At 52.4% G+C, this 26,172-nt stretch overlaps 2 protein-coding genes across 3 annotated transcripts; one reads left to right on the top strand and one right to left on the bottom strand.

Annotated features, from left to right (window-relative positions):
- The first annotated feature begins 10,081 nt into the window (after nucleotides 1-10,081).
- On the top strand, nucleotides 10,082-15,723 carry FBXL15 (F-box and leucine rich repeat protein 15). Its single transcript, XM_059477599.1, has 4 exons — nucleotides 10,082-10,170; nucleotides 10,954-11,204; nucleotides 11,947-12,449; nucleotides 12,824-15,723. The coding sequence occupies exons 2-4, from the start codon at nucleotides 11,022-11,024 to the stop codon at nucleotides 13,011-13,013; spliced, it is 876 nt and encodes a 291-aa protein (XP_059333582.1). The 5' UTR covers nucleotides 10,082-10,170; nucleotides 10,954-11,021; the 3' UTR covers nucleotides 13,014-15,723.
- Nucleotides 14,051-25,097, bottom strand: CUEDC2 (CUE domain containing 2). Of its 2 annotated transcripts, none has more exons than XM_059477601.1 (10): nucleotides 25,005-25,097; nucleotides 24,092-24,221; nucleotides 20,948-21,039; nucleotides 20,000-20,143; nucleotides 19,615-19,676; nucleotides 18,054-18,187; nucleotides 17,049-17,219; nucleotides 16,657-16,718; nucleotides 14,932-14,992; nucleotides 14,051-14,567 (listed from the first exon to the last, which is right to left on the bottom strand). In XM_059477601.1, the coding sequence occupies exons 3-10, from the start codon at nucleotides 21,019-21,021 to the stop codon at nucleotides 14,421-14,423; spliced, it is 855 nt and encodes a 284-aa protein (XP_059333584.1). In that variant the 5' UTR covers nucleotides 21,022-21,039; nucleotides 24,092-24,221; nucleotides 25,005-25,097; the 3' UTR covers nucleotides 14,051-14,420. The 2 variants fall into 2 exon arrangements, with proteins under 2 accessions (XP_059333584.1, XP_059333583.1); XM_059477600.1 differs by lacking the exon at nucleotides 25,005-25,097 and adding an exon at nucleotides 24,403-24,778.
- Nucleotides 25,098-26,172: the final 1,075 nt, after the last annotated feature.

Raw genomic sequence — 26,172 nt, 5'->3', positions numbered from 1 at the left:
TCTCTAATTCACTCACTGAAAATTTAATTCTCCTGATTAATTTATTATGTACTATTTTTACAATATTTTTCTCCTGTTATGGTTGTGTTCACATTCAAGGTTGCTGAAGTTAACTGCTAAATAATGATGTGGGGTTTATATATTGCAAATGAAATCCTACTTTTTATCTCAATGCGACTAACACATATGCCAAGGAAAAAATTTATCTCTAGGAATAGTTTGTTTTCTCTGTACCATAACAAATCTACAAGAACCAGGCTATCTCAAAACATGTGAGTTATTACTAGAATAACATGGATAAGCAGAATGTCCTCCTGGTTATCAAAACAGAATTATCAAATTTAGAGTAAAGGCCATGCCTACCTTTGACCCACCAAAGCTGGATGGCTACACCCTGCAGTGGAGTGAGCTTTTCTTTAATAATGAAAGGTAAAATGCACAAATGCAACTGAGATGAAAAACCAATGATGGAATGAATGAGCTACAACTTCCTGGTTGCTGATTTCAATTGTGAATCAAAAGGATGCTCCTTAAATCACTGTGATGAATGGGTTGAGCTGTTAAGCACTGGTGGGCTGGAGAAAGCGTTGCTGGTCCTGCTGCCTAAAGGCAGGAGAAGTTCTGCAAAGAAAATCTCACAGAGTGTCTGCCTGGGCAACCCCGGGCACACATTCAAAGAGAAAAACTCAGGAGCTGCAGTGTGATAGCCAGGGGCTGCACATCATTGGGGGATTAAATTGGTTCAAGAAAACATCTCACAAGAAACTTGTTCCTCCTGGCTGTCCCTTCTTAAGGGACAAAGGAATGTCCAGGGATGCTTACTGGCCATTGCTTTGAGCCATACCCAGTGCAACAGGGGCCGGCTGCTCCCCATGCAAGCGCTTGCCTGGCGGAATGGGGCGATGCGGAGCGAAGGCAGCAGGCACTGCTTACACTCCGGGGGAAGCACACACCCACGCCGCGGGAGTGCGGGGACAAGGCGTAGGAACTGGAGGAGGATGAGAAGAGATTGGGTGGAGAACGGCACAGCGATGGGAGAGAGGCAAGAGGTGCAGGGCTGGGGGTTAAATTCACACGATGGGCCGTATTTGCGTGCTGGACATGGAAGCCATGGCAGGGGATGGGGGAAACCAGGCTGTGGCTGCCGGGCTACCTGAGGGGCTGGGGCCCCTGGGAGATGAGTCTGCCCTCCGGAGGGACACAGAGCAGTTTGAGGAGGGGAACTGGTGACCGAAGCGGGATGTCTGGAGGCCCTAAGGCTGTGGTGCAAACAGGTGACCTCTTTCAGCTGTGTTGTCCAGGCAGGAGACGTGTCCCCGCCTTGGAGCTGAGGCTGAACATGCTCTTCACTCCCCGGCCCCCCCTGCCCGGCTTCCCTCGCCCGGCACCTCCCGTTTGGCGGGATCAGCCCTGAGTGGATGTGACATCCATCCGGATGAAGAGGGAGCACCCCCGGCCAGGGGGGCTGGCGGAGCTGCCCGCCGCGATCTCCCCATGCCTGGGCATCGGTCCGGCGCCCTTCCCGTCGCACCGGCACTCGGGGGCCGGAGTGGGTCTCGGCCCCGCCGGGTGCCACCGCAGCCCCGCGCCGCCGCCCGCCGGTCACCGCCGCCGGGAGGGCGCAGAGACGCCCCGGTCTCTGCAACAACTGCTGCAACTTTCCCCGCTCCCCAGACGCCCCGTTTCGGCCTCCGGTCCCCGCCGCGCCCCGCCCCGCTCCGCTCCGCTCCCCACGTCTCACCGGCAGTGCCGCCGCCGCCACCGCATCCTCCGCGCCGCTCCTCCGCGCTGCTGCCGGCACGGCACGACACAGCACGGCACGGCACGGCACGGCTCGGCCCGGCGGGCACGCTGCGGTACAGTACGAGACAGTACAGTGCAGTTCGGTACGATACGGTGCCGCACGGTGCCACCGGCCGCAACCCGCCGCTCCCTGCCGCGCTAATCCCGGCCCGGGGCTGTCACTCCACCCCGCTGACAGCCACAGCAGCCAATGGGAAACCCCCGCCGGGCGCCAAGCCCCGCCCCACCCGGTGGCACCGCGCACGAGGAGCGGCCGGATTCACACCGGGGCGCCTGTCCCCGTGTGCGGGCAGGCCGGCGGGTCCCCAGCCCGTGCAGCAGCCTCCACACGCTCAGGTTCCGGTGTGCACACCCCTCGTGCCAGTGCCAACCGGGTCTCATGCACGGGCAGCGCGACCCCGGATGCCGGTGTGCCTGTTCCAACGCCGCACCACTCACGTCCCCGTGTCCTGGTGTCCATTTCTCCGTTCAGCAGCGTGCACATGAAGATGAACGGCCTGCCACTGGCACGTGGCATGCACGGCCTGTGCCTTGTGCCCTACGCCAAAGGGTACAGGCTCCCCCGTGCCCCACCATGGCTTAAGAACCAGGAGGATGAGAAGACAAAAGCTGCTATATGGTCCAGGCTACCAACCAACATCAGCGAGTCCTTGCCCCAGAGTACAGGTTCTGTGCCAGGCACTTATATCTCCAAAGGTCATCACCTGAAGCACACTACAGCAGGGGTGCCAAGGTGTCTCAGGCCACCAGGAACTTGATATCACAGTGTCACTAGGCACCCCAAGGATGGTAAATGCTGCACGAATCTCAGGAAACCACTTCTAGATACAAGGGGGGAAAGTCACCTATCCTTTGTCTCCTGCCTTGGCACAGGGACTCCACTGGCACCAGTGGCACGTGTGAGCAGAGGTCATATGGGACAGCTGGGTACCAAGGTGAGGGGGGCTGTGGCAGGGCTGCAGGACCCTATGCTGCCAGTGCACTGGGTCTGCTTGTGGCAGCCACCTGGACTGGCAGCCAGCACTTTGTGCCTTCAGAGGTTGCCAGATCGATTTGCTATTAAACAGCACTTTATTACCCAGCCCAACAACCATTATTAAATGTATGTGAGACAAGAAGCCCAGGGGAGCTGGGGCTTCATGTGCGCATCGTATCTACAAGACAATTCAGGAAGAGCTGCCTCTCCTTGCTGCTTTCCAGGCTGGCAGCTAGTCCAATTCCAAGCTCACCTGCCCCCACAGCCACCCAGAAAGTGTGTCTCCTTCTGCCCTCCCAGGCATGGAGGAAAAGCATCAGGCAGGGTAGGCTTTCCTCATATTTAATGCATCAAAGTGCTGCCATTTTCTCCTTCCCTCTCCAGGCTTCTGCCTGTGAGGGGCCTCTCGCCCCCACTGAGGACTGTGGGACTCAGCTGCCTTAGACACAGCCGGCTTTTCTGGCAGACTCCAAGAAGCTGGGCTAATTAGGGGCCTCACTGCTGAAGGATCAACGACCTGATTCCTTCAGCAGCTTCTTGATGGCAGAAGGGCGGGGAGGGGGAAGGCTTTTCTCTAAGCCACAGCCAGAGTGACAAATTTAACCAAGTGGAAGAGCTCAGAGCTTCCCCAGTGTGTCCATACCAGGACAAAGCATGTCTGTGCCTTCCCAGCACCTGCAGGCAGCCCTGCTGAGAGCTGCAGAAGGTAAGAGAGGTCTTTTCCAGACACCGTGACTGGAGATCCAGATCATTCACAGAAAACACATTTCTGTCCAGAGCATGTGTTTTCCCTGCTGGTGCAGTAGCTGTTGCTCTTCCCACAGTGTCCTGCTCCATATCCCACTCACCTTCCCACAGCCCTAAAACTCATGAAAGAGGTGTCCACATACATGGGTCTGGCTAGCACTGACATAAGCCTCACTTGGATCAGGATTTTTCAGGATTTAGCCCTGGCTCTCCTGATCCCTCCTGCTGTGAATCCCTCCACAGCTGATGCAGGACAGGAGGAGCAGAAAACCCCTCTGGCAGATGACAGAAGGGGACAAGATGTTCCCCACACCTCAGCTCCCAGCTCCAATCCAGTGGGCTTAGCTAGAGAAATAGGAGTGCAGTGCACTGGGAACCCTCTTTACTATCATTTGAGTACTTCAGGACCTCCTGAAGTCCTTGCCTGCAGGCACCACGTCCTTCCTGTATTAGAGTACAATCCACTCCATGGCATCCCTTTCAGCTCCCAGGTCCTGCAAAAGGGAGCTTCCAGGGGTTTTCTAAATATTGCCAGCACTGTCCTTGGTCATCTTCATAAGCAATAGAGTTTTCCCTCCCAAAGGCAGGAGGGTCTGGATATCATCAGGGCAGCACAACAATGAACTTCCAGCTTGGAAGAGATCAACCTGACATATCATAATGTCCAAACAATTGTACAGATATAGAGGAAATCTGGGTGAAGAGGGGTTAGACAAGAGCCCTTTCCTGTAACTGGCTCCAGGAGATGCTCATGCTCAGCTTGCCCTAAGGCACATGGATCAGTCTCTAGAAAGGTGCTGCAGCTGCACCCCAGGGCTGCTTCTCTGAGCCTAGGGGGGCTTTCAGAGCCATTTCCTCTCTGATGTGCTTTGAGCTAAAGGCATTGCAAACGGTGCAAGGGCATATTCTGCCTCATGGCTGTCAAAATCACTGGGGCTGCACAGTAGCCTCAGGGCACACAGTAGGCCTGCAAGTGGGGACAGTCACTCCATCAGCAGATGGGCTCTTCTCAACCCAACTGACTGGAAGCATTGTGGAAATAGCAACTCCAGCCACACAGGTGATGGGTCCCAGTGAAAGCAAGGGAAGCTGAACTCCCCTCACCTCCACACAGAGGGCTCCAGGGCGACCAATTAAGTTGCATGTGTTCCCTCAGGGCCTAGCCATAACTATATGTCTCTAATTAATGCCTTCTACCTCCAGTGCCAACACCCAACCACAACCTAGCCATATATTACAAAAGCCATTGCAGCACAAGCCAAGTCTCTAATGGGTCGATGCACTTATCTGTATTGCATTAGACTTGTGGTTAAAGGTAAATGGTGAAAACACCCTCCCTTGGATAGTCCTGTACAAACGCTGTTCTGTGGCTTTGTCAGGGCAAAAAGACAGTACCTGAGATCCTTCCTGAAGCCCCTCCCACCCAGATCTGGAACAGGGGAGAGCAAACCTGTACCTCTTGGCAGCTCCCCTGCACGGGACACTCATGTGGGACTGTGGTGGGATTTTTCAGGGTGAAAGACATTCTAGAAGAGGGTACAGACTGCAAAATGTCTTACCAGAGAGAAGAGTCCATGCAGACTCTACATGAGGGATGGCTGCTGCCTGCCCATCTGCCAGTGCCCTATCCAGTGTCCCAGCTCCCTGCCTTGTGCTGCTCCCTCTTGCAGGAGGAACGCGGGCTCGGAAGAGTAGAGAGGCTGTAAAGAGGCTGTAGCAAACACTGTATGCTGGGCCTCAGAATGAGCTGTAACAACATATTTCTGTCATGCCCCAGGCACACCTGCTGTCACAGCAATCCTCTCAGACTCTGTCCCAGCCCTAGGCAGCACCCGCACCGGGAGCAGGCTTCCTCCTGCACCAGCATTGCTCTGTCAAGATGAAGGCAGAAATGACAGCATGATAAAACCTGTCCTGGGGATGTGGGAGGTGGGGCCTCAGCACAGCTTGAGCCATAAATAATCTCCCTACACAGCAGTTAGGGGAACAATTGTGTGGGAGTATCTCTTGGTAAAAAGATGCTCAGGCAAAGATGGTCTTGAAGGAAAGCAAGGGATTTCTGAGTGGCAGGGTGAGCTCTCCAGTGAAGACAGAGCTTCCTGGGTGCCAGCAGGTCATTCACCAGACCTGCCTCACCATGGTGAGTCACTGCACTAAAGAGACAAATTTAGTCTGAAACAGCCCAAATCACCTGAACTCTGGTGTAGCCTCCCAGGACAGGCTTGTGCTGCAGCACAGATCTCCAGACTGCTCTCCAGCTAATGTATGCAGCAATGAGATGTGATCCCTTCCCCATACCTTCAGACTCAAGATTCACATGGGGAAACGTGGAAGGGTGTAAAGGGAAATGAGAGCAATGAAAACAGAGTATTTTATGCAGACAAGAGACAGTAAGCCCAAGGCACACAGTCTGACCCAGAACAGGAAGAACACAGTCACATCCAGGATTGTGTAAAAGGCCATGAAGGTCAGCTATAGAGGAGTAATTACAAATATAGCCAGAAAACTGAGCAAAATGGCTGTTGTGAAAATGTGTTGAGACAAATTCAAAGCTTGAATGCAGGGGATTCATGAGTGGGATGCTGCAGAACAGCCTTGTATTTCTGTTTAGCTGGGAGCTTCCCATGCATAATCCTCTCTCAACCTCGACTTGTAGAACTTGGTCTTGCTTTTTACTTCTTTTTATTTATTTTTTTTTAGTCCTGACTGTATAGTCAAATTATTTTCTGAATAAGAAGTAGGAAGGTGGCATGTACAGGGAAGAGTTGAACAGAAGTCACCATGTGTTCTTGTTTCACCAGCTTAGAAATGGTGTCTGGTTACACTGTGCAATCTCAGCACTGGCTGACAGCAGAGCTTACCCTATGAGCTCAATACCTTCTCCCATGCAACCAAGAAGTCCAGCTGTGGTCCACTCCAACCCTGAGAGTGATGGGGGCTGTCAGACTTATCCTGCAGCTAGAGAAAAGATGAAACCAGATCCTTTGAAAGAACCTGGTGAGAGTCCAAGAAAAAACAGTGTTGAGGGGCTTTACTGAACTTTTGTGGTACTGCATTCACCTAGCTCTCACATCTAAGAAGAATGAATACTGCAGCACTACTGGTGTCCTTTGCAAGATCTTGACAAGGTTCTTCTCCCACTTGAGACTAGTAGGAAACTGCAAAGAAAATGGCCCCAAAGTGTTTGCAAGGCTAAAAGTGTTTAGCCAGCAAGGTGCCAAGCCATCATACGGGCTGACAGATCCTAGAACATCGGGATAGTGTTGGCTTGGCATCATATTGATCTCCTAAAAATAAATTCTACCCTTGGACAGCACTAGCTTCTGGAAACCCCAGCAGGCTTTCAGAAACCCAGCCAATCTCTGAATACACCTCTGACATGGAAATAACTGAATTTTCAATGCAAGGGAAAAGTCAAAAGGCGTAAGTGGGGGAGACTTGCCCATTATAGCTAGAAAATCAGGAGCATCTCTGGGAAAAAATCCCTTGTGTTCCGGGCTTGAGGCTAGCTCTTCTAACGACAAAACTTCCCATCCTTCAGGGCCCAGTTTCCTAAATCTCATCTCCACTTCCTAAAGGGTGAAGTGATGACCAAACTGCTTCTCAAGACTCTTCAGAAGTATAGCTGTGCACCAGCACCACCTTGCAGCAGTGGAGCTGGCTGAAGTCTCTGTTCACTTCAGGGGATGTTCACAAGGTTAAAGATGCCATGCCCTGGCTCTGCAAGCTGCCAGCACCAAGGAATATACCAGAAAGCTGCAGCAGTTGTTGTGAGCTAATCTGCTTCCTCCCCCTGGTGCTCAGCTTGGTCACTCATTACTGTAGGGCAGCTCATGGTCTGTCGCAGTAGCCCTGCTTTCCCCCACAGGACATCGGTGGCCACTGGGATAACAGGAGTGCCAGGGGGCTGAGCAGCGTCCCCTGCGTGCTGAAGGTACCTGTGCAATACACTCCCCCAGCTGTCCTGCAAGAACTGCAGGTGCCATAGCCCAGCATTCACCAGGGCCAACGCAGAAAGCTGCTCTGGCAGACCTGTTTGAGGTATTATGAATCAACTAAAAATGGGCATCCAACTGAAGCTTAAAAAGGAGACTCACAGATACCTCTCAAGAGAAATGCACACCCAAATTTGGCAGAATATATTCCAACAGAAAGCCAGAAGCTTGCTGCAAATCTTGACTGAACAGAGCAAAGCTCTGGTTCTTCAAGCTTGTCTGCTTAGAGCTGTCCCTTCCCTGCACAGCTACAGTGGATAACACCACCCAAGCCCTGTACTGCAGTGCTGTACAGTCATTTCACCACTTCTCTGCATGCAGGAAAACTTGATAGACATGAGCACAAAACCAGTACTGGTTTGGGATCCTTACCATTGGTGTAGACCTGGGTTGCTGAGTTCACTGAACATCCTGATGGTGTAAAGCTGTGTCTCAGCACACACCTCTACAACATATTAACAGTCTCTGATGCTCCTTCTGCATCTGCAAACTACCTGTGGACAAAAAACCAGAACAATATGAACATTTCACAGCTGGAAAGTATCCGTAATTCGTAGTATGTCACATATACATCTCAATAGCTGCAGCCAGCCAACTGGCCAAATCCCTCACAGGCCAAGAGCTCTCAGGCCCCTGGGGCACTTATAAACCTTAGTGGCCCTAACCAGCCTCATGTCCAGCCTCTACCACTCCTGCCCATAGGCCCAGTGATTCCATACATTAAGGGACTCTGCCAGGTGGCACTTTTCCATTTCACAGCGGGAAGCCAAGAACAGAGTGCTATCACCACAGGGAAAGAAAGAGCCATCCCAGGACATGGCCAAGGGCATTCTTAACTACAACAGAAAATTTAAAACCCTGCATCACTTGTCCTTTAAATGAGAAATGCACTGTGCTAACTCACAGAGCCACTGGAATCCTCGAGAAGCAGGTGCTACGTGTCCTAGGGCAGACAGGGTGGGTAGTTTCCCCCAGAGGAAAGAAGACCTTTCCACAAATCAGCTTCTATGTTTTGAGGAAATGAGCAGAGCAGGGTGCACAGACAGATCCTTGCTTTCCAGGAAACTTGGGAGCAGGGATTTGGGATTTGTTTACTGTCTGTGGGCCCTGCTCTTTTGCCAGGTGGATTTATTTATAGTTTCTATCCCCGCAGTAATCAGCAGCTCGATGCTGCACAAGTCAGCAGGTCTCAGTCCCGAGACAGAGACGGAGTCACAGCCCTGTGCCGGCTCGGAGGTGTGGTGTGCGAGTGCCGCACCGACGCGGACCGGGTGCCCGCCGGTGCCCGCTCCAAACCGACAGCGGGCAGGAAGGAGCCGCGTCCGTTCCTACGGGGTCGTTATGGCAACTGCGCGGGCAGGAGCGCGGGCCGCTTCTCCGCGGGGGCTGCGGGCAAAGGGAGGGACCCCGCCCTGTGCCCGGGGCTGCGGAGGCAGGTGGGGCACCGGCGGGGGAGCGGAGCGCGAGGAGCCGGTTGGCAGCGTGGGAGGATGCGGGCTGCGAGCGGCGGGCCGCGGGCAGCCCCGAGGCGGGGACAGCCCGGTACCGGCGGAGGAGCGGGGCCCAGTGGCTGCCGGTCGAGAGTGTTATGAGAACTGTGAGCTCCAGGGATCCGTCCGCTACTGCGGGCGGACAAGGGCGGCACAGCCCGCTGGAAGAGCCGCGGAGCCGGGCCGGTGGCCGGGGGGGTCTGGCGGGGCCGTCGCTCACCGGCAGCAGCGGGTCCCGGCTCCGCGTAGTGCTGAACGGACAGCGGCGCCGCGCTGCGCATGCGCGGCCTCCCGCCGGGGCTGGGGCGTGCGCTGGGAGCGGGAATGGGGGCAACCGGTGTGCGCCGGGAACCGGGGCCGTGGGGAATGGGGGCAACCGGTGTGCGCCGGGAACCGGGGCCGTGGGGAATGGGGGCAACCGGTGTGCGCCGGGAACCGGGGCCGTGGGGAATGGGGGCAACCGGTGTGCGCCGGGAACCGGGGCCGTGGGGAATGGGGGCAACCGGTGTGCGCCGGGAACAGGGGCCGTGGGGAATGGGGCCAGCCGGTGTGCGCCCGGGAACCTGGGCAGCTGCGGGGCTGAGCAACCGGTGTGCGCGGGGGAATTGAGGCCGTGGGGAACTGAAGTGGCTGGTGTGCGGTGGGATCTCGCGTGCGCTGGGGAAACGGGACAGCCGAGGAACTGGGACAGGCGGTGTGCTCTGGGGAGCCGGGGTAGCTGCGGGGCTGCAGCTACCGGAGTACGCCGGGGAACTGGGGCCATGGGAATCTGGTGTGCCCTGGCGATCTGGAATAACTGAAGGAACTGGGACAGGCGCTGTGCGCGGGGGAGCGGCTGCGCCCCGTGAGCTGGGCCACCAGAGCCGGTGTGCGCGCCGCGCCGCCGGGAGCAACTTGTGGGAGTCGCTGCGACACCAGTGGGACCTGTGACCACCGTGTCCCTCTGTGCCGCCCGGCACTCCCCGCCGCGGTCCGGTGCCTCAGTCCGCTCCCGGTAGCGCGCTCCGCCGCCGGGGCGCGGCCAGGGGCGGAGCCGAAGGTGGGGTGGTGGGGCGCGCGCACTTCCGCCCGCCGCCGTGACGTCACGGGCCGGCCGCCGGTGTCCAGGGCGGGTGCGGCGCCGGATGGAGCGGCCGGGAGAGCCCCGCCGGGGCCGCAGGTACCGGGGAGCCGGGGAAAAGCAGGGCAGGGCATTACAAGGCAAAGCAAAGCAAGGCTGGGCTGGGCGCGCTGCGGCGGGCAGCGGGAGGGTGTCCTGGTCCCGGTGGCCGCCCCGCTGCGGCGGTGGGGCTGCCCGGGGGCGGCTCTGGGACCGAGCGAGGCCCCTTGGGACGGCGGGACGGGAATGGCCTCGGGTGAGGACCCCCTCAAGTGCGGACTGTGCTGGGGCCGAGTGTAACCGCGGCCTCCTGCCGCAGCTCGGTGGGCTTTGGGCTGCCGGGACCCCTCTGCTCCTTCCCTTCGCGGCCCGAGGCCTCATCTTCGCTGAACGGCCGCTCCTCGGAGGGAGATTCCCTGCGGGGAGCCCGGAGCCTTGTTTCTCCCGCGGGAAGGAGCAAGCGCCTGGTCTCTCCCCCTGGCAGGGTGCCCGAGCGGCCCGGCACTGGATGCGGGGATTGCTGACAGGTAGAGCGATGCTCGGACACGAATGCTGGGCACAGCTACTGTGCGACTGCCGCGGTAACGCTGCAGCAGCTTCTTGCTGCTTCGCTGAGGGACAGGGCCTCCTTCAGCAGCTGGTGGAAAGCCCCACCCAAGCTCTCCTGGAGGGCACTGTGGGCAGGTAGACTCGGATGCCTGAGCAGTGAACGTCCCAGGCTGGGGAGGTGGTGATGCAGGCGGCAGGCACGTGCCCTGCTGATGGCTAGCCAAGGGGCTGTTCCCTGTGGGCTGATTGAGGGAATCGTTGCCGAGTCTGAGTCTTTCTTTTTGGCTGTTCTAGAGGCACCCGGCAGTAGGTGTGAGCTGATCTTGCCTGGCTCCTGCAGTAGCCTGGCTCTCTGGTGTCTGATGATGAGTGTGACCCCGACCAGGGGATGCCTCCTGGACCTGCCCTGGGAAGACATCTTGGTTCCACATATCCTCTGTCATCTGCCGTTGCAGCAACTCCTGAGCTTGCAGAGGGTCAGCAAGTCATTCCAGTCTCTCATCCAGCTGTACCTGGCCAACATGCGCTGCTTTGACTCAAGCCAGGTATTGGATGGCTCTGAGGCTGGGGGAGGACACAGATGTTCTACTGCTCTGGAACTAACAGGGGAGCATCTCTGTGGGGAGAAGAAAGGGTAGGCAAGGAGGGTAGTTTCTGGTCAGAAGCTTGGGTTAATAGTCCAGGTGTCAAACTGGACAGATGGGCTTAGGAAGGAGAGGCAGTGATTCAGGGCCCAGCAATGCCAGTGTCTTGAGTAAGAGGCCCTGGGAGGAGTAAGCTTGGAAACTCCACCCAGGCCATTATGGGGCAGTGGCTGGCAGTTTGGAGTTTTGGAGTGGCATGTTGTCACGAAAGTTGTGCAGTAGGTTGGGTCTGATGGGAGATAACTCTGCTTGGTCTTTAGGGAAAGTTTGTGCTATTGGAAAGTTTGTGCTGTTCCTGGGAGCCACTGCCTGGGACAGACTGGAGTAGCTGCTATTCTGTGAGGACACAGAGTGGTCTAGCAAAGGGATATTTGCAGAGCGGAGGTGTGGAGCTCATCACGAGGATATAAATGCAGGAGTGATAATGTGGGATGGAGAAGCCAGAGTATCGTCTAGCTTGTGGCAGTAGCATCGGCATGAGGTGAGCAGTCTGATGGTAGAGTTTGCCTTGGGATGAGGACAGGGGATGGCTTTGGTCACTATTGTCACAGAAGAAGAGAGAAGGGGAGAGAGTATTTGGTGGGGACCAGGCTTATCTCAAACCCTGGGAGGATGCCTCATTCTTCCTGGGTTCCCCACGCAGATCGGACCTGCCATCCCTCGGGCCGCTTTTGTTAACCTGTTGAAGGACAACGAAGTTCTGCAGCAGCTGGCACTCCAGAACTGCTCCGAGTGGCTGACGGACCGGGAGCTGCTCCCAGTCATTGGGCAGAACCACCACCTGCACCAGATCCAGCTGAAGGGCTGCGCCCAGCTCAGCCGCCACGCGCTGGTGGCCATCTCGCTGAGCTGCCCCCAGCTGCGCCAGCTCTCCCTGGCTCACTGTGAGTGGGTGGACAGCCTGTCCCTGCGCAGCCTGGCTGACCACTGCAAGGCCCTGGAGGCCGTGGACCTGACGGCCTGTCGCCAGCTGAAGGACGAGGCCATCTGCTACCTGGTGCAGAAGTGTGGCAGGCTCAAGTCTCTGTCACTGGCTGTCAATGCCAACGTGGGCGACGTGGCAGTTGAGGAGACTGCCAAGTGCTGCCCAGAGCTGGAGCACTTGGACCTCACGGGGTGTCTACGAGTCAAGAATGACTCCATCAGGTACTGAGCAACATGGGGGGCCAGGGTGGGGATGGCAGGTGTCTGGCATGGGGAGAGGGACAGAACCAGAGAGGAAAATCATGTTTCTTCATGCTGAAAGCAGTGAGAGCTTAGCCTGGGAGAGAAGCCACTAGCAGGCCCTTCAGGGGAAGCACTATGTGCTATTGACAGCAAATTTCTCAGCATATCATGGAGGATAGGTCTGGGATCCGGATGTCCCTTGACTTTATCTCATACCACCGTGGTGCTGTCCCCAGAGGTTGGTGCATGTGTGGCACAGTCACAAGCACTGGGCTGCTGGGAGTAAAGAAGAGTGTGAGTGGTGAACTTAGGAGTCCTGACTTGCAACTTACCTGTGCTGTCTTTCTTGGCAGGGTCCTGGCTGAGTACTGTCCCAAGCTGCGCTCGCTGAAGGTCAAGCATTGCCACAACGTGGCTGAATCCAGCCTGAGCATCCTCCGGAGCCGTGGGGTGGAGCTGGATGTGGAGCCTCCGCTGCAGAGGGCTCTTGTTCTGCTGCAGGATGTGGTTGGCTTTGCCCCTTTCATCAACCTTCAGATCTAGAACTGCTGCTGCTGGGGAGGGGGGGACTGGCACAATGCTGGGATCCCAGAAGGATGCCGGAACTGGCTGCTGTAGGGATGTGCAGAGGGAGAGGTCAGTCCCATTGGCAAGGCTGGCCTGAGTGGGGCTCACTCTTTCCTCTGCAGCTGTGTAGCAGCCACCTGAGTGCTCATAAGTGGACTTCATTGGTGCCTCTGGGGAAAGTAACTCCCTCTGCAGTGGTGTGGAAAGAGCGAGTGATTTGCAGGAACACCATGGTGCTGAACAGGTGCTTGGTCAGGCCAGCTGATAGATAGAACTTGTTATTTGTTGTATTTTAAATCTTTAAGTGGCAGCTGTCCAGAAAGCAGGGGAGTGTTTGATGGGGACTGTCCCCTGGGATGGGTGTGCAGGGCATGCCAGTGGAGCTGTGGAACAAAACAGACCAGCTGGAGCAGAAATAGCTACCAACCCTCCTCTTGAGAGAGGGCAGGCCCCTCTGGGCTCTGGGAGGAGGGCAGTGAGCCTAAGCTCCAGCCCACAGCCACTGGCTAGCCTGGCACCAAAGGACTAGCATGGCCCCAGTACAGGCAGTGTGTCTGCCCAGGCCTAGTGTGCTGGTTTAGGCTGGAACAAGGTGGGAATTGTGCTCCAAATGGCAGTTTGACTGACAGAAAAATGCCAAACCTAGCTGTGCTGTCACTGAAAGCAGTTGGTCATTGTCATTTGTTTCTTCCAGCATCTGACTATTTTAGTAGTGCCCAGGCCTGCTACTGTATTTTGCTCCCTGTTGTGTGGCTGGAGCTTTGGCTCTCAACAGTGGTGAGAAATGGCAGGAGCACTGACTCTGCTATCAGCTGGAGTTTATGGAAAGAGCTGCATATTGTGTTGGCAGGGGGAGCCTAGTGCTGGAGTTGAGCCTAAGCCCTTTTATCTGCTAGGCAATTAATCAAACAGCAGCTGCATCTTGAGAACGTGAAGAGAGTAATTAGAGGAAGAGAGGATGACCCTGCTCCTGTCTTTGGAGGCAGTGTTTTAAAGCATGTGCACGCTCTGGCTGAACTACACACCAACTCACATCATCTTTATTAATACTGGCACTCAAAGCAACAGTGCACAAAGACTTGTTAAAAAGGCTGCAAAAGCACATGCCACATCTCAGATCTAAAAATGTCCCATGCAAGGAATAGCAGAGAATGCCCAGGTCCTGGAGAGCAACTGCAGTGTGCCCCTGGGGGCAGAGGGATAGCTACACAAGGAGAGAAGTCTGCTCAGCCAGGTTAGTTGAGGAAGCTGAAAGCAGTGTCCTGGCTTCCAGGTTAGTTCAAGTTAGTGGCAGGTGGAGTCGACCTCATTCCTAGCACCACACATCCATCCTGCCATGCCTGGCAGTGAGGTGGAAGGTTGAAGAGCTGGAGGACCTGGCTGTCAGTGGAACTTATACTTCCTGGCTGGTTTTAGGCTGATGTAGGTTCTCTTCATCTCCTCACTCTCAGGCTTCTTGATGTCTTTGTACCTCTCTCCTTTTGTGCTCACCACCTGGTTATCAATATAGCGGATCAACTTCTTGGGAGCCTGGAAAGATATCAGTACCAAGTGGATGGACAGCCACGCTGCTAGAGAAATGGAGGGGGCAAGCAAAAGCAGAGCTGCACTATGGGAGGTGGGTGGGCTGCTTTACCATTGTCTGTGTTGGGAATCTTGGCCAAAACTGGGAAGGGTGCTATCTGATGGGAGGGAGCAAGAGCCATGGTAGTCAGCAAAGATAAGAACTGACATTTCCTGCAGCACCTTAGCTGAGCTAATCTTCCCTCTTTGACTGACAGGTTCTATGAAGAGACCTGCCTTTGGCCTGCCCTGTTGTGTTTTTTGAACTTGCAGTCTGGTTTTATTTTAACCTTTGCGACATTTAAACTGCTGGTGAGCTGGGCCTGCTTACCTCTTTGGGTGGAGCTGGCCGATGTGTTTTCTGGTCGTCTGCACTATCCACCATCATGTATCTGAAACACAAGAAGCATTCAGTGAACACTCTAACATACATTGCTGGGGGCTACTCCCAGCCTATGTCCTTTCTCCCCTGGCTGGTTTGTGTCCTACTTGCCTACATTGCAGCTAGGAAAACTTGATGTTCCCCTCTGGATGAAATGGGCAAGAAGTATGTCACCCTTCTGGTGAGAATCTAGTGGAGTTCTCCTGGAGTGGCATCCTTAGCTGTATGTGAAGGGTATTGAAAACTCAGGTGGTTGAGAATGCTGACAGCCACTGCAGAACTGAGAGAGGTACTGAGGTCTGCTGTGATCTGCCATTGGGGCAGCTTTGTTCCTTCTCAGTGCTAGTGATGGCAGCCAAATGAGAAATAGGTGAGATTACAAGACCAATCTGTCTGCTTTTGCCCTGAATGATGGTGTTCCTTTCACACTCCTCCTACTACTTGACTGTGAAACAGGTCTGTGCTGGAAGCAACTTGATAAGAGCATCACCTCATTTCCTATGTAACTGAAACATCAGGGTCCAAGCATTTGCTTGCTGTACTGCTGAGTTGCTACTCTGAGATTTTGGTGCTGGTTCAGCACAGGTGACCATGACTTCTCCCTCAGTAGGTAGTATAGTTACTCTTGTGTATCTTCAGCTATGGCGATCTGCTTTCTGTACCTGTGCTTGAGTGATGTTTAAAGTACAGGATGTTGCCAAAATGTCATTAAAGTGAAGTTCTCAGAAACATTAACAAGAAGCTGGTGATTTTGTTCCCTTGCCTGTCCCTCTGAAATGAGCCTGCACAGGAGATGGGCAAGGACAAGGATTACTACTTCTGCCTGGATGCTGTTCTGCCTTGCTTTATCTTTCCTAGCCTATTGACTGTTTATTTTGTCCCTGGGGAGAATGTAAAGTGGAAAAGATGTGGTTGGATGGACGTGTGGAAGCTGTATGCCTGCATGAGGATACTCATGAAAGATGTGATCTGAAAGCAGATAGATGAAACCACAGTGTGGGTTCTCCCATTGAGAATTCTGTTTGAATGCTTTTAGAAATGAATATAGGTAAACTAATCTTAAGCTACTTTCATTCCCAAGAAGTCCATAGGACTTCAGAGAGGTTTCTTTAAATGCATTGAATTCACACCTTCAGCAATTGAGATTTAATCTTCCCAGTGCTGTTGTACAGGCAGTCTCTTGAAGGTATCTTTAACCTTGTTTGGACTGTCTCCAAGAATGGAGGTATGAATGAGTTACTGTAGTTCTACAGGTCACCATGTGTTTGTTACCTGAGCTGCAGCATGATGTTTGTGCCTTGAACCTTTAACCAGGACCTCAGCTAAGAGCACTGTGACTTACACTGCATCTGTAGGAGGCTGAAACCTTGCATGCAGCCAGTGCTGTGACCCAGCTGGTACAGGTCATGTGTTCCTGTGCCAGAGCTCTAAAAGAAACCAAACCTGTTCTGTTGTTTAGGTTTTGTGGGTTGTTTGGGTTTTTTGCGTGTATGTGTTTGGTTAGTTGGTTTTTTCATTTTTATTTTTCTTCTTCCCAGCTGATGATTGTATTTGTGCTTAGATGTGTTCAGCAAATACCCACCCCTAGTTCTTTACAGACCACACTGTTCCCCAAACTGCTACCTCTTCATTGATTTGGAGCAAAACAAGGGGTCTTTGCTGCTGGGTACTTACTTCTGTAGGATGACCTGTTTTAGCTCCTCGTGGTTGGGTGCTCTGCGGGGCCGTGCCAGTTCCTGGGAGGAGACAAGCTGGTGTGTGAATAGCACAACAACAGGGCATACAGCTTACCTGCTAGCTCAGTGAACCCAGCTGCTGGTGGAGCACTCCAGGGGGAAAGGGGTGCCAGCCACAGCTCCATGGGGGCCTGCCTTGGTGGGCACAGCCTATACCAATAGAGCCAGGGGAAGGAGAGGAGCTGTCACTCTGCATGATCCTCCTGGCTTACTGTGCATTAAGTTTCTGCAGTCAAAATTTCTGCTTGTAGCAGAGATCTGTGGCACCTGTATGTCCCTGAGTTCTGCCCTGCTCCTTGGCCCACTGCCACCCTGGTCAGAGTACAGTACCTTCACACTCGCACCTGCTGGGCCAATTTCCACCTTCTCCTCCACAATTAACTGCACTGCCTCTTCCAAGTTCCCCAAGGTCATGGCAAGAGCCTTCTCTGCCTGGCTCACAGTACAGGCTGGGAACATCTCCAGGAGCAGCTCCACCCCATCCTTCAAGTCAGCACCTTCCTAGTTGGAGAAAGAGACAGAGATAAGTTGGGGATGCAGCAGTGAGGAGAGGGCTACTGAAAAGGGCCTCTGTTTTTTCAGAGTCAGGAAATTCAGCTTGCCTTTTGCTGAAAGCTCTCCTTACCATCATTACTAAATCTGATTCTTGAAGCTAACAGGGGACTGTATCTTTGGAAGCACCAACTCCTCTCACTCTCCTTTGATCTCCTCTCTCTGTATTTCACCTTGCTTTAAAGCAGGGCTCCCATAACCTGACTCATCTGTGTGGCCATGCTTAAGAGTGAGTGAGCTTCCTGGACCCTGTGGTGCGAATGCCTGACTCCTGCCCACCTTGTAAGTTATATGTACTTTGATTAGAAAGGAAAGGGGCTGCTAAACACTGACCTGATGCTACATCAGAAGGCATCACCATAGCAGCATTTGCTAGAACGCTGTGGACACAGAATGCTTGTACTGCAGAGCAGGAATAGATCAGTACTGGAGCAACAGCAAGCAGGGTGTGGGGGAGGAAGCTGGGGTTGATGTAGAAGGTACTGCAGTACCTGTAGCTGCTGTGGGATTTCTGAAGGCACTGGGACAGGCTCTCTCAGCCATTGCTCTTGCTTACCCTTTCCAGCCACTGAAAAGGATGAGCCAGAGCATTGGCTCACAGTCTGTCAGCATATAATTTTCTGACAGTCTCGCTCAGGCCATACAGTGGAGAAGATCATGGACACAAGTGATGCTGTGTCACAGCCTATGCTGTCCAGAGCTGGAAAATGCCCTCAGGTGGTGCTGGTAGCCTAGTGCTGTGTGCCTGTCCCAGTGCTCCTGCTCCTCTGCGGGTACTCATACCTGGGCCCCGGCTCCGTCTGTTACAGTGCACAGTCTTTCCCCGTTGCAGGCTCCAGCTCCAGCCTCCTGGCCCTTGGTGAGATCTTCAGAGGATGCTTCACTCCTGCTTTCCACAGCCTTTTGGCCAAGTTTTTCTTAAAGACACAGTGATATCTCCTGAGGAACAGTCCCACTAAGGCTAGAGCTCTGTGCTTTCTGTTGGCGTTAGATTGCTAGTGCATTGTGTGCCAAAGCAAATCTCTTCTTAAGTGACAATACTTGGAAGGACTACTGTTTCTCCTGCCCTCAGCAGGGACAGCTGCAGCTCTGCTCCCACTGATCTGCAGGAAGCCAGTGCTAGCACATGCTGGAGTGCCTGAGTTCTGCACTTCCAGGCTGTAAAGGGCATGGGCTGCTTGCAAATTCAATTATACTTTTCAATTCTCAGTCCACTAGTGCTTCGGTTGTGGATACTTCTAAGAATTCCCTGGTATTTGCTCTTTGAACTAAGGTGTAGTTTTGATTTTTAAACTTGGGAATACACTGTGGTAGTCCTCAGGCTGCATGCAGGCCAGCACATCCTGTGATCAGGTTACTCTGATGCGTCTCTTTTTTTACAGGCTCTTTCTCCCACGGTAGGAAGAACCATTTCACTTTTGTTCTGTCCTAAGACTGGAATGGTGCTTTCCTTCCACACTCTGGCTACATCAGGATCCTCAAAGGGTAGGATGCAGGGGAGCAGAGCAGAAGATTTTGTCAAGTTCAAGAAAGCAGCAAGAAAGATAAAAGACAGGACTGTCTATTCTACATTGTATAGCCTTCTGGCAAGGCAGCAGTGATGTTGCTAGACCAGCAAAACTCAGACTGGTTATGTCCTGAAAGATTTGATATCCAGGCACTGCAACCTGTCTGTTCTTTAGTGGAAAGTATCCACAGAGTTAATTGATACAGCAATCCAGCTGGCCTGTGAATGCTGAGGTTAGAAAGGGCCATTGTCACAGCGTAGTCTTCAGCAGTCCTGCACAATGCAGGTCAGAGCACATCACTGATTTTGCATCTGTGCCAGGGTTCATGGATGAACAGGAAGTGAGCTTTGAGGATGCTCAAAGTTAGATGTGATACATGCACTCAGCTGGATACCCTATTTGATGATGTACCTGATAAAGGCTGCCCAGTGGTAGTGCCACTTAGGCAGATGGCTATCAGAGGCAGGCAGAAATCCTCTTTCAGAATTAACTTACAGCAGAATTTCAACAAGCAGCCCTGAACTAGTTATTTCTTTCTTATTACTCTGGCTTTGATCTCAATAAAGGTATTTGGAGAATTAATCAAGTGTTTTTCACTTCAGTATGTCTTGGACAGTATTCCATATGACTCTAACCTCCCATCTCCCATTTGTTGATGTGAAAAACCTGACTGCTGGAAAAAAAAAAACCCAAACCTGTCAATCAATTTGGGCTACCTTATGAGTTCCTAACTGTGGCAAACAAGTTTGTACTTTTTCTGTGACATTGTTCAACTCCAAATATTAAGGCTAAAAAACATGTACAGATCTTGTGCTGACATTGTTTGTGTAACTCACCTTTGTTGCGAGCTTCACAAAGCCTTTCTGACAGGGAGAACATCATTTCACAAACATCCCCACTGCAAGAGACAGAAGCTGTATAATAAGCATGAGGAATAAAAGCACTAGCCTCTCCTACTTGGCTACCATTTTATAGAAAGACAAGGCTTGATGGGAAGCCCAGTAAAATCAACTGGTATTTCAGATTACAAAGGACCTAGTTGCAAACTATATTAGGATTGGCATCTGTGTATTCAGGCAAAGAGTGACTTATCATGATGGCTCAGGTTTAGTACTAATACATTTTCATCTGGGTATAACAAAAGAATTTGTAGTATTGGGGGTCTTGGGGCCAGGCTCTTGATGCATGGCATACACATACAAACCAGTAACATTCACATACCTGTGGATTTCTGCAAAACCAGGGATATATGCCTCCATCATTTCCACAAAGGTGTCCATGTCAAAAGTCTCTTCAGAGGACTCTGGTGAGCCCAGCTCTTCCAGGACACCCGTGATGTAAGAGAAGAAAACATCATCCATCCCACTGGAGACAAAGACAACACAGACAGCAAAGTCAACAGGCCCATTTTTTCCTTTCTCTCCATCCCCATTCTGCCTAACCTTGTGTCTTTCTAATACAGCAGCAGGAGCTATGTGACTGTACATTACGAGGAGATACCACCCCTAAGGCCAAGTAGCAGGTGGTCAGTGGTTGAGAGGGAAGCATTAACAGATAAATAGTGCATGTGGTCCTGCTTCCTGGGCAGCACTGAATGAAAGTCCCAGTGTGTGTTCCAGAGGCTGTGCTCCTGCGGGTGCTTCAGCGGAGCTAACCAAAATATTCCAGGTGTTCAAGGCCTTGGCTGTTCTATATGGACTGGTATTTCAGGTGAGTTACCCTTTCTGTGGGATACAGTGTTCTCTGCTTGCTGCACTCCACGCTGGTGTCACTGCTGCCACCAGCTGCAAAACTCACTGCTGTGTTCCAGCCTCAAGGTGGCTGTATCTCTGCATGCAGGCAGAGCTCAAAACAGAGAGAGGCCTGAAAGAGATGATCCTGCTCAGAAAGCCATTTGGGAGCACTGTGGAATGAAGGAAATCCCATATCCTAATGGGTATTACTGGACAGGAAATTAATCATCTTGGTCGTCAAAGAAATGCCATTGCTAGATTGCAATGCTAAACTATAGTTATTCCAGCATTCCCATCAGAGCCTGTACAAATTACCTACATCCTGGATCTGACTTGAGAGGGAGCAACACAAAGTACAGGAAAACTACAGAATTCAGTATAATGCACAGAGTGACAATGCAGGAGCATGATACTGGAACTGCCTATCTCAACATACCTGAGATCTGCTGCAGGGATGTGGGACTGGATGAAGCATGTCAGTGTGTCTTGAATGATTCTTTCAATCTCCATATCTCTCTAAGCCTTTTCCTTTAAAAAAAAAAAGAAGGAAAAACTCCATGTAATTTTAATAAAATAAAAATATCAAGATTAAAATGCAGGTATGGTATAGGCAAGTGTGCTCTTCCCATGAGAACAATGCACAAACTTCTCCAATGTCTTGTCATCTCTGGGTAACAGCAGGCAAAGATATCCATAAAAAACTGCAGTATGAGGATCTACTGGAAAAAGGAGCCCAGTATCTTGGGCCTCTCCTGACTGTGTTGATGCTGTCAGTATGCAGCTGTACCTACATTTAGCAAGTCCCCTCTGGGAAGCAAAGCTGGAAGTGCAGATGTGTCCAGCTGCAGGAACCAGGGACCCCTTCTGAGCTGGAAGACTGTGCTGTCCAGTGAGGAAGAAACAGGGACTGGGCTTGTACACTCCCTGCAGAAAGGGGTGGACCTTCCAGCCAAGAGCATATGCAGTGATGCTTGGACTTGACTCAGGAATGAGTGGGAGGAAGGGTAATGTCTCCTAAAGAAAGGACATCCTAGAGTATATTTTACAGGGAAATACCAAGCAGGGCACAGACAAGTAGTCTGCCAGCCAAAATATCAAAGGTCTCCAGGTCAGGCATGGACTGCCAATGGAATCCTGCCCAAACAGGAGCCTGTTGTTGTGCTCAGTAAATGAACCATTCTAGAGCTGATGCAGCTGCAACAAGGGGCACTTGATAACCCAAAACTCAGGGGAGTTCTAAGAATCACAGAGCTCCTACAGAAGCAGTGGCAGAAGGGGGCTGCCCACAGCCCTGCTTTGGCTATCAGTACTGAGCCTGGACTGAACAGGGTGGAAAAAAGCTGTTTCTTAACCATTCCTTCCCCTTGGGGTCTACAGAGCTTCTGGGTGGACAAATTCTTGGTGAGCCTTCTTGGAATTTCCTTCCAAGTTCTTCCCAGGAAGGAAACCAGCCTTGCATTTAGAGAAACTGGTATGGTCATTGGCCAGAGAGGTTCCAAGGGTCATCATGCTCCCATCAGTGCAGCTCTCTCATTTCAACCACACTAGGACCTGGCCAGGCCTGTTTGACACAGAACTCATGGAACAGTCGTAGAGCTTACTAACAGACAATTCTGGTGTCCCATGGGAATCAGAAAGGTTTGGCATTTCCGAACTAGAGGAGTGTTCCAGAGTTAGCAGCCTATAAACAAAACCACCCCATGACACTCAGCCAAATTTAGAATTACGTAACTCGGGACATCAAAACTCCTTCTGCATTAAACTTTCAAATGCTACAGTTCTTCTAGTGATGATCTGCAATAGTTAAGGGGAAGATTCACTAGGAGAGCTTTCCTATGTGCTCAGTTTTGTGTGAGTGATTTACAATGCACAAAATTATCTACAACCCAAAGACAAGAGAAATCACTCTCCTGAGAGCTCAGTTTTCCTGAAAAGATGTTACCATACTTCTAAACTTCCAGTCATAATTGCAATGTGAGTTTTAAGATCACTTCACTAGTTGTCACTGATTCAAATAAATTTGTGAAAGTCCTTCTGCATTTCTTGTTGCAATATGGGTTTCTGTGTAACATGTTGCACAGAATCTATTTTTAAAAGCATATGATGAAATGATACTCCTATTGCTCTGCTCACAGCCTTACAGTTTTGCACTGTCAGAACATGAGAGCTCCAGCTCCTGGAAATCCCTGTCATTTTCTGACAAACTCTAGTCTTTAAACACTGAGGTTTTTTATCAAGGAGTGAGCAGTGGAGCACTGTATGCCATCTCATTAAGTCAGGCTTAGTTTGAAATGCCAGCAGTGCTTATTTGAATCACATAACATCGCACGGCATACATATTTCCTCACCTCAGGCAGAGAAAAGTGGTATCAGTTCTCAAACAGTGAATGTGAAAATTATTCATTTTCTGTATTAGATGCTTTGGCCAGTTTCCCACCCTATTGTCAGTCCTGAGAACCTAGAAATCTCAACAATCTCCATCCCCTTGTATTCTCCTTCCCAACATGTTAATGTCAAATTTATTTTGTTGGCTTGGTGGGGCTTTTTGTAAAACAAATGTAGAAATAATATCCCTCTAAAAGTACCATTGCTCTTGTGGTGTATGAAATAGGTACTTATGGTATATTGAAGAAAAGTTGGTATGAATCTGTCTTCCTCAAAAAAAAAAAAAAAGGCAAGAATCTGAACTGTTTGCATACAGCTAGATTGTTTTGGAAGGCTCTTTAAACTCCAAGTTCAGTAATCATTCTTAAATGGTCAGTGTGATGGAGTGGGAATGACTGTGAGCCTTGGACTTCTTACTAACAAGACAGACTCAAACAATTTAGAAGAATGTTTCTGAACTAAGGAACTGTATATCAACTTTAATGGGATCATAAATTTGCCTACCGATGACTAGAGGTATCTGCAAGTGGAAGGAGGTGGGTGTTGTATCCTTGGATGTTTCTCAGAACAAGTTAGAGCAAGTTTATGTAAATCTGATCTGAGAAGGTTCATTTAGCTCAAGTGTCAGTGAGTGAATAATGGGACAGGGATGGTTCACTGAGCTCTCTGAATTTTTTTTCTGAAAAAGCACAGAGCATGTCTTATGCTGTTTGGTGTGTCTATGCTTGGGGAAGTGCATTGCTCTGGGATATAAGGCCCCCTCAGTGCAGCCTGTGACATACAGGCCCAGAGGGAACTTCTCAAAACACATGTGCAGGACAGAAAATGAGCTGTGGCTATACTCCACTGAACTATTAGACTCAAACTTTGCTGGCTTAAAAGAAAACTTTCCAGGCTAAATGACAGTTTACAGACAATTTCAGTGCTTCTATATTTTTTGTTTTTCTCACTAAAGAAGTCCCGGAAAGTGCTTACACAGTGTGGCTGCTATGGGAAAGCAGACTGAGGTCACTGTGAGTGTTAACACAATTAACTGCTTAATGCTCTAAAATTAACATAAGACTTTTGTTCATAGCTTAGTCCCAGTAAACTACAGTGATAGAAGATAATAATGCCAGTGGCCAGGCCCGGCCCTCCCCTCTAGATCTACCCTGGAGAGCTGCACTTGGATACTCTGCTGGCACAGGGCCCTTACCGGAGCAGACGTGTCACCTGCGCGAGGTCTTCGGCTCACGGCCGCTGTTTGTGAAGTCACTTCAGTGCCTGCAGAGGAGTTGACAGTCCATCCTATGCCTGCCAGGCTCAAGCCATGAATGAGGGAACCCCTTTATGGGAAAGGAAAGCTGAATTAGCTGAAGCAGGAGCACAAGAGAATCATTCTGTATACTGGTGTCTTTATGCTTTACATCACTTGTGACCATTTCCCCTAACACAGAGGGTGCAGTTTTATTCTTTGGGATAAAATGTATTTTGTGAAAGGATAACGTGGCTGTGAGAACGGTGTACCTGTCACCCTTCACATTCACTGCGATGCCGCAATGTTTTTCAACATCCACGGTTCATGCAGCAAGGCCAGCAGTGGTCCCTGCACATCACCAACATACTGCGAAGGCACTGCCGGCCTCATCGCCACGGCCGAGCAGGAGCTGTCTCTCGAGGCTCCGAGGAGACACCGGAGAGCGAGCACCGGTGTTCTGCAGCGCGGGTGGCCGCGGCCGGAGTCCCAGGCGGGAGCGGCGACACGGCCCGGGCGCCTTTCAGCGCGCTCGGGCTGCTCCCCGCCACCGGCGGGCCACACTCCCTGCCGCGGGCTGACAGCGAGGCCGCAGAGCGTCCCGAACACGCGGGCCACGGGCCGGGTGCCCCGCCGCGCCGCCCGCACCGTGGGTCGGTCCCCGCACCGCGGAGGCTGCGCCTTACCCAGCCCGGCCCCCTGGCCCGTCTCCCGCCCCCCGCGCTGCGGACCCCGGAGAGCCCCACTGCGGGTTCCCCGGCGCTGTGTCCTGCGTCCCCAGTCCCGTATCCCGTGTCCCGTGTCCCACATCGCGAGTCCCCGCGAGCGGTGCGGTAACGGGCGCGCGCCGCCGCCGCCGGGGGTTAGCGGTCACCTGATCGCCCGCGCGCCCCCCGCCGCGCCGTCCTCCCTGCGCGCGGGGCCCGCGCGGCGCGCTTGAACGCGTCACGTGGCCGCGCCAGCCGCCAGCCGCCCAGGCGCGCGCGGCCCGGCAGGGCAGGGCGGCTGCGCACTGCCGCTCCCCGCGCCGCCATCTTTGCTGTGGGCTGTGGGCAGCGGCGCGGGCGGGCGGGCGGGCGGGATGGGGGCGCTTGGCGGAGCCACCCCGGGAAAGGCTCCCAGCAGCTCTTCTCGCTGCCAAGTGCCAGAGACGCGTTTCCTGCTGAGAGTAGCAGGAAACCACGGGTGTTTGGGCCAGGTTGCCCAGCCATTCGTTCCGCCAGCGCTCCGTCAGGGGATGCTCCCCAAGCTGCCGCCCAGTGCAGTCTCCTGGCTAAAGACTCACCCAGCACACCCAGGCTCGACGAGCGGGGTGGGGACGGGAGCAGAGCGGAGTGGGGACACAGCGGGATGGGGACACAGCGGGATGGGGACAGGAGCAGAACAGGATGCAGGACAGGAGCGCGGCTCTTTCCCTGCTCGCTGCCTCCAGTCCCCAGTCAGGCTCGCTGCTCGCTGCTCTGCCTGGTCTGACAACGCAGTGCTCCCTAGAGCACCTTTGGAGAAATAACTCTGTTATGCCAGGTGCTTCTTCAGAAAAACCCTAAAGCAGCAAGGCATAGTTGTTCTCCGACTCATGCTCCTCAGTCATGTGTTTCAAATATCCAGCGAATGAGCCTGATTCTGCCTTTGGCAATTATTTAAAAAAAAAATTCCAGAGTAATGCCATCTGGGTAGGGAACATCACACTCACTCCAGTGTTACTATGAGCAGAGTTTATTTGTTTTCGTTGTTTATTTCTCTTGAAATAAAATTCATCCACTGACACTGTATGAATGCCCCTCATTGTAAGAGTACCACTGCTTTTAATTTCTGCTGCTTTTGACTTTTTAGCTGCACTTATCCACACTTTAACGGGAAGTAATGAACTGCGCTCTATTATCTTTCCTTCCATCTGTGTTTTTGCCTTAGTTTGGTAAACAGTTTGAAATCTTCTACCAAGCCTACTATTTCTAGGTTTCAAATTGTGTGACTCATTGTGTGAAGAACATGCTGAGAGTGAAGCTGCTTCTGGAACAGGCTTCCTCACAGTGAAGTGGAAG

The sequence above is a fragment of the Ammospiza nelsoni genome, chromosome 8 (assembly GCF_027579445.1).
Source record: "Ammospiza nelsoni isolate bAmmNel1 chromosome 8, bAmmNel1.pri, whole genome shotgun sequence".
Classification (NCBI taxonomy): Eukaryota; Metazoa; Chordata; class Aves; order Passeriformes; family Passerellidae; genus Ammospiza; species Ammospiza nelsoni.
This window is presented reverse-complemented; position numbering and strand designations above follow the sequence as displayed.

Coding starts and splice junctions, on each gene's coding strand:
- FBXL15 (XM_059477599.1), top strand. CDS start 11,022: ATGATGAGTGTGACCCCGACCAGGGGATGCCTCCTGGACCTGCCCTGG. Junction 11,205..11,946: donor GCTGCTTTGACTCAAGCCAG/GTATTGGATGGC, acceptor TTCCCCACGCAG/ATCGGACCTGCCATCCCTCG. Junction 12,450..12,823: donor GTCAAGAATGACTCCATCAG/GTACTGAGCAAC, acceptor CTTTCTTGGCAG/GGTCCTGGCTGAGTACTGTC.
- CUEDC2 (XM_059477601.1), bottom strand. CDS start 21,021: ATGGAGATTGAAAGAATCATTCAAGACACACTGACATGCTTCATCCAG. Junction 17,220..18,053: donor CAGACGGAGCCGGGGCCCAG/GTATGAGTACCC, acceptor TTCTCCAACTAG/GAAGGTGCTGACTTGAAGGA. Junction 14,993..16,656: donor AAACAGGTCATCCTACAGAA/GTAAGTACCCAG, acceptor CTTGTGTTTCAG/ATACATGATGGTGGATAGTG.